At 39.1% G+C, this 7,135-nt stretch overlaps 1 protein-coding gene across 1 annotated transcript in view; it reads left to right on the top strand.

Moving 5' to 3' along the window:
• The window catches only part of SRI (sorcin), a 9,009-nt gene extending 2,152 nt beyond the window's left edge, over positions 1-6,857 (top strand). The window contains exons 3-8 of the mRNA XM_010146163.1: positions 3,388-3,457; positions 4,153-4,196; positions 5,213-5,360; positions 5,515-5,628; positions 6,092-6,150; positions 6,802-6,857. Coding sequence (XP_010144465.1) covers positions 3,388-3,457; positions 4,153-4,196; positions 5,213-5,360; positions 5,515-5,628; positions 6,092-6,150; positions 6,802-6,828 — 462 coding nt within the window. The 3' untranslated portion in view covers positions 6,829-6,857. The remainder of the gene's footprint in view (positions 1-3,387; positions 3,458-4,152; positions 4,197-5,212; positions 5,361-5,514; positions 5,629-6,091; positions 6,151-6,801) is intronic.
• Positions 6,858-7,135: the final 278 nt, after the last annotated feature.

The following is a 7,135-nucleotide window of genomic DNA, read 5'->3' as shown; positions in this document are numbered from 1 at the left end:
TATCGTGGAGGATAGCGGAGGCGTCGGCAGCGACAGCCACGGGCAGGAGACAGTTCCCAAGCGGCAAAGGAATTTCTCTCCGGGGCGTGCGGTTTCTGCGGTGACTGCGGCTTACTGAGGCTGCAGGGAGGAGAAAGCAGGGAAAAGCGGGGGGCAGCAAGGCAGGAGCAGGCAGCTGGAAGGCAAAGCTAAACAGGCAGCTCCGGGATGGGCGGCAGCTCCGGGACGGGCGGCAGCTCCGGGACGGCAGCCCCAGGAAAAGCAAGCAGGCAAGCAGGCATGCTTGGTCTCCGCACGCGTGAAGAACTGAACTCGCGGCGCAGTTGTGCGACTTTTAAAGTGAAAGCAGCGCGAAAACTTTCAGCCTATGAGGATGCTGCTTAACGTCACATGGCAGGGAATACAAATGCTATAGGTTAGTTTAAAGCAAGCTCTCCGGAAGACGAGAGCTGTGCCAATCTATCACAAGGAGAACACTGGAATGACCTGTGTGTAGTGAGGGAGGCCCCTCTGGTAGAGTGGAGCCCAAACTAAATTCTGCTGAACTTGGTGACAATTTTCCTGCCAGATGAGATGCCACTGCATCCAGGTGCCAGCTGAGATGTGTGCCAGGAATCAGCAGTGGAACCAGTAACTGATGCTGGAAAAATGAGTAAGCTCCTAGTGTGAAGAGAAAGGGAGGTAACAGCAAACAGGATGCAATGCTGTGGAGGTGTGAGGACCTGGACCTCAGCAAAGCATAGACCATCCCCAGGCTTCTCAAGAGAGGCATAGTTACTAAAAGCTGGGGAACCAGTGAGCTAATGGGTACATCGGGTTATCACTGAAGAGTACTTTTACATACTTTCTATTTGTTTCTTATTGAAATAAACTGGGTAGCTTTTGAAATGTTATCCTTGGAATTGGAAGAGTTGGTTTCAGAGACCAGTGGCTGTGCAGAAGTAACCCTCCAATAACCCTGTAAGGAGACAGTGAAATGGAACAGAGAAATTATCAGTTGCTTTTACAGACATTCGTGTAAGTCTGTAAAAAGCCACGTCACAGTTTTCCATAAATACTTACTGTAGAATTAGTAGTGGGTTTTGTTATGGTTTGCTGCTCTCTGTGTTGTTTTTATGTCTGTATAATATATGTTGTCTCTGAGCTTTCTTTGAAGTAGTTTACAGCAGAGATCTTGTCTTAGATTTCAGGAATTAGTTTCCTTTGTTCACAGAAGAAAGTCAAAAGTACTGCTCCAAATCTTTATTCAATTAATTGAGTGTGTCTTTGTAGGGAGTAATAGTGTTCTTTTTTTTATTGTGTTCTCAAAGCCCCTATGCCTTGTCTAGTTTAACTGCTTAAGTTCTACTTAAAAAAAAAAAATAGCCAAGTGTCTTTTTAGCAATGTTAATCATGTTTATAAATCATACTTTTCTGTCTTGCTGCCTATTTTAAAGCTATGTGGATCCTGCCTTTGTTTCAGTAGGCACAAGAGCTTTGAAGAGGCTTTGCCGCTTAACATGCATGGCTATTTCAGTTCTCTTTTTTGTAAGGTTTTAAATACATCTGTAATGTTAGACTGAGTGCGGAGGCACTCACAAACCAGACAGCAGTAGCTACCTCAAAACTGCTGATTTATTGCAACCAAAGTTGCCCGGCACTCCAACAGACCAAAGTTTGGATGTCAGGCAGGAATATGTTACTACACTATGAATTTCTAAACTTTAAGGAACACTCTTTAAGGAAGAAGAACAAAAATGTGCATGTACACGCTCATAGAAGGGAAAATCTCCCACTCAAGGGTACCCAAAACCAAGGGGGTCACTCACCGAAAGGTGGTGAGGATTCACTGAAGGATATATCCACAAGAAATAGTCACTCAGTAAATGGATGGGGGGGGAGCAGCGGGGGGAAGATGGAAGGGGGAATCGGAGGGCTTAATCCCAGGAAGTTTTCTTGGATGGCATCCCAATCCCAGGGGAGAGTCCTCAACTGGAGACCCACTGCTTTGAGGAGGACTGCCTCAAATTCAACTCTCCACCAGGGCTCCAGTTATACCCTAGTTGAGTCTGAACTGTGGCCATTCCAATTAGTTGGGGCCAAACATGTGACAAAGGCAAGCTAAGGGCCTAGGCTGTGAGGCCCCAGGCAAGAGCCACGAAGCTCAAGCTGATCTTTGCCAGGCGTTTGGGCAAGCCCTGGTCTTCGTCAGGTCCTTGTCGTCAGGGTGGCTGTACCTGCCACGCTGATGGAGCAGATTGGACGCAATTTTGGGTTTAGCTGCCATTGACTTTATATAGAATAAAATGTTGTTGCTCTTTTTTTCAGACCTTGTCAAATATCATTTAAGATATTAACTCCTTTTTGTCCTGTATCTAATGATACTTCATTCTGAAAGTTACCTGGCTGTGCCATTCCCTCCATGCCATTAGTAGCACATCTCTGTTTTTAAAAAAATAAGAAAAAAAAATTCCTACTGGATTTAAAAACATTAGGAAAATGCTGAGGCAAATAAACTTGTTTCAAATATAAAGCAACTCTTTTTCACTATTTAATGTTTTTCAGAAGTCACATCATTTGTTTAAATCTGCAGATACAGTGTTCTACTCCTGAATGAGGTTAAGTTATACTCAAACTCTCTGTGAACTGAACTTGATGTTGGGTGTGTGAGGAATGTGACTTAGAATTTCAGTTCCATTTCTGACAGCTCATTGCTTTCCAAGAACTGGCAGTCGTTATCTGTTTGGCCCTGAGCAGGATGAGTTGGAAGCGAGTCATTTTCCAAACCATGCAGATAGGTATCTTTTCTGGGTTTGTTCCGGTTTGCTTTCAAAGTTCTTTGATTTCTGCTTTTGTTTGTTCTGCTAACAACTTACTGTTGCCCCCAAACCAGGATTTTTTAGATTTGTAAGACTTAAAGCAGTCTTGAGAAGAGTCTATGTATGATCCGGGTTCCAGGTTTCCTACTGCAGCAGTGAGATCATAAGCGTATAATCTAAAGTGATTACAATACCCACTAAGTTAAAATTAGTACTTTAAGGAAAGCTGTCTTTCTGTTCAATGTTCTGCACCTTGGTTTCTATACAGCTGGTTCTCAAGTGTATGCTACTAATATTTGGTGTGGGTTTGTTGTTTTTTTATTTTAAAAGTTAAATTTAGAGCAAACCTGACAGTCCTGTTCATTTTGTAATGCATCACTAGATGGGAAAGCTAATGTGTATTGCAAAAATATCTACTGAAGAAACACCATTACAGATATGGGTTATAAAAATAGTCAGTTTCTGTTTTGAAGTTGTTTTTTGAAAGGGTAACTAATTTAATGCCCCTGAAAAGGGAGTGGGAACTGGGAATAATCAGCCTGGGAGAGGGAATTAAAACAATAGCTGATACATCTTCTGTTATCAAAAGGATGGACAAATAGATGCTGATGAGCTACAGAGATGTCTCACCCAGTCAGGGATTGCAGGAGCGTATAAACGTAAGTTATTGACTTACTTAACTAAACCAAAAAAACCAGCCAAGCCTAAAGCATACTCATTCTTCTGCCACCTACTAGAAAACACTTTGTAGTAGTGCGTTCTGCAGAGTTTGGGGTTTTTTATTATTTGCATGGTAAATGGGCTTTCTTTCCATATGGACTACTTTGAAACATAAATTTTCTGTATTCCGTTCTGTACATACAGGACTTGCGTCTTAGCCTCCTTAGTTCCCCACTGCTGAGCTGTGGAGTTGGAGAGGAGTTTTGTTTTCTAATGAATTGATATTGACCAAAAAATTCCGTGACAGGAATCCTCTGTCTGGATACCTAGTGTTCAGTTTACAAAATTGAGCTTCTATGAGTAAAACTGTTTTGCTCAAGTGGTGTCTATGGTGAAATATAAATGACCACTTTGACTGAAACTCAAAACCTTTATAGATTAAGTGCAGATTAGTTTTAAACATAACTTGATTTGCCTCTAGACTGTCTGCTGTCAGTTTTTCTAACAAGTAATAGCTAAAAGCTTGTATTTGGATCAAAATGTGATATGGCTGTATACAGTGGAATCAATAATATTTTATACATTGGAATATATTACAAATATATAACAAAAAGTAATTTAAAATTGTATTTTTAGACAAACAAAACTGAATATTGTTCTTATAATTTCTTCTTCACTTTTCTAATTTAAACAGCTTTCAACTTAGAGACTTGCAGGCTCATGATCTCAATGCTGGATGTATCCTTTACTATGAAATGTAAACATTTTTGCATTGCATAAGCAAAGATGACAGAGTGCCAGAAGTTTTGGAAATGCTTGGTGATTCCCATTCAGCCCTTACTTGATAAGTGTGGTTATCATTATGATTGGGGAACTACAAAATAGCATTCTTAGTGATTTTACAGGATGAAATAATTATAGTAAATGAGGCTCATGGTGATTGATGTCCTTACTAGTGGTACCCCTCTAAGCCAGGGGACTGTTTCTCCGCTGAATGTGTGAAAAGTCAGGTCTGACAGCCCAGAATAGAGTTTTGTGCAAATTGCTCCTTGTGCTTTTCAAATCGGACAACATTCTAATCCTTCCTAATGAATTAAGCATTTGTACTACACAGCCTGAATACGGTCTAAATCCCCTAAATCCTGTTCCTTGAATGAATCAGGTTTCAGTATGTACTGGGATGGTATGTGACATTCAGCGCACATTGAAGACTTAGGTATACTGTGCAAGGCTGGAATCTTTGGAGATTTTTAGTCAAAACTTAAGTTCTCAACTTCAAATGTTTTGCTGTTTGAACAGAAAAAAGCAGAAATGAAACCGCAATGGCTCTTAGCCCACCTTGAACAAACCACTTAGAATGCGAGAGATCTGATACTATCCTAACTTAAAGTAATTTTTCATTTGGAATCTATTTTTATTTTGGATATCTATTTAGTGGTAAAAATTACACTGCATCAGGTAAAAGTGTGTGAACTAAGTTAAATTCACAAAGAGCAAATAGTTTTATCAGGCTTCACTGAGAACTGGGGAGTACTTTCCCTGACCTTTGGTTTTGGTTGGTAGTAGTACCTCTGTCTGTGCTGTGGGATGCTCTAGTTCATTTGCTACTAGACAAATTAATAATAGTAAAATATTGTTAATATTGACCTTCAAGAAAGAGTTTTTAACTACAGATGATAAAAAAGATAAATTTCCACTGAAGAGAGGCCTTTTTTTACTAAGTTAAGAAATGTTTTTCTTAGCTTTGGTATCAGAGGGATATGTCTGGCACACTGGGATTTAATGAGTTTCAGGAGCTCTGGGCTGTGGTCAATGGCTGGAAGCAACACTTCGTAACTTTTGACAATGACAGAAGTGGTACAGTGGATCGTCAAGAACTGGAGAAAGCCTTGATGAATATGGGTAAGTTGTGAAATGTTCTTGCTTGTGATGCTGACTTAAAGCATTTCCCAGTACCAGTTATCCTCCTGCAGACACATGATATTTCCCATTAAAAATGTGTTGGAATCTGTTAACTTACCTGTCTTTTCAAAATAGACTTTTTATTTTCAAATAGGTTTTAGACTGAGCCCACAGGCAGTGACTGCAATCACAAGGCGATACAGCACTCGTGGAAAGATTACATTTGATGACTACATTGCCTGCTGTGTGAAACTCAGAGCTCTCACTGGTATGCTGGATTATAGCCTGGTTACTATCATCCCCGTGATATGTTTTTATTTAATAAAATCTGATTACTCACTCATCTCAAGTTCAATTTCTACGTACCACAAAATCAATGCCTTTCAGTAGAGTTTAGAGGTAGAACTGGAACAATGATAGATTATTATTTTTTAAATCCCCAATGAAAATTGGACTTAATGCAGGGTTTATTCCAGAGACTAGGAGAGTTATATTATATTATCAGAATTGGGAAACTGTATTTATTACAGAACATAGAGGGTTGTATATCTTAAATGTGAAAATTAATTAAGAATGTGAAATTAAGTCCTGGAATGAATTGCAGTTCTTCATGAGTTCTCATACTTGTGACTTGGAGAATTTTACGAAGGTACTATGCATTTTAAAAAAACTGATTAACTGTAATTATTCTCCCCTCATTTCTGTTTTGTTTTCTTAATTCATTTGTGCAGAATGTTTTAGAAGAAGGGATACATCGCAGCAGGGTTTTGTGAACTTCCAGTACGATGACGTAAGTGAACTTTAAGGAAGCAGTTAAAATTACAGGGTAAAACTAAAGACAAACTTAAAACTGAAGACAAACAGTAATGATTTGAGTTTGTGCCTGTCTTCCCTACACTTACGGTGTTACCTGAGAGCGCAAAGGTTCTGGGTTTTGCTAAGTATTGTCTCAAAAACTTCTCACGTATTTATAAAATGATGTTGTGCATTTTTGTCTGGACTTCTTACCAGCTCGGCTCAAGAAGATCTGAGAAGCTGTGTCACTTGCTAACATTACTTTCAGTGACTTTTTTTTTCTCTTTTTAAGAGAAAAACTTTTTTCTCAAGTTTTAAGACTTGGTAGGCATTTTTCACAAGTGCGGTTGGGGCAGGTGGAGTTGGAAAGGGCACAAATCACACTCGACTAGTCAGGCTGGTAGCTCTTGGCTTTCTGGCCACATCTGTGCAGGAAAAGAAAACTAGATTTAAGTATTCTTATCTTGAAGGAGATGCCTTGTTTTAATTAACTATTAGCTAATTTTCATATTTAGTTTCAGAGGTGGTTTTTTTTTTCATGGACTGATTTTGTTACAGAAAAGGGTAGTGACAATGGGTATTTTAGGAGAAAAAATTAAAACTTCTTCTCTACAACACATCTAATAAGTGGTTTTTCTTTTTTCAGTTCATACAGTGTGTTATGAGCATCTAAATCAAAAGGAAGCAAGCCGTGGATGATCACAATTAACATTCCAGTTTGTGGTTTGCTTTGCCAAATCTTCTAATAATTATGTATCTCAATATTGGAAATTGCTTATTTTATGAAGGTATCGCTTTCCCCACTTGCATTTGGTTTTGACAGTGACTATAAACTACTTGTGTACTGTTTTTAATTTCCAACCTGTGATTATTAAAGATGTTTTTATTTTCATAAACTTGCAATTCGCTATCTATAGCTCAAACTATGCAGATAGTAAGTTTTTCTGTAATGTGTTTACATTTTACCTGGGATTCACTAA

The sequence above is a fragment of the Buceros rhinoceros genome, unplaced genomic scaffold, assembly GCF_000710305.1.
Source record: "Buceros rhinoceros silvestris isolate BGI_N320 unplaced genomic scaffold, ASM71030v1 scaffold11072, whole genome shotgun sequence".
NCBI classification, from domain to species: Eukaryota; Metazoa; Chordata; class Aves; order Bucerotiformes; family Bucerotidae; genus Buceros; species Buceros rhinoceros.
The sequence above is the reverse complement of the archived record's forward strand: the minus strand, read 5'-3'. Positions and strand labels throughout refer to the sequence as shown.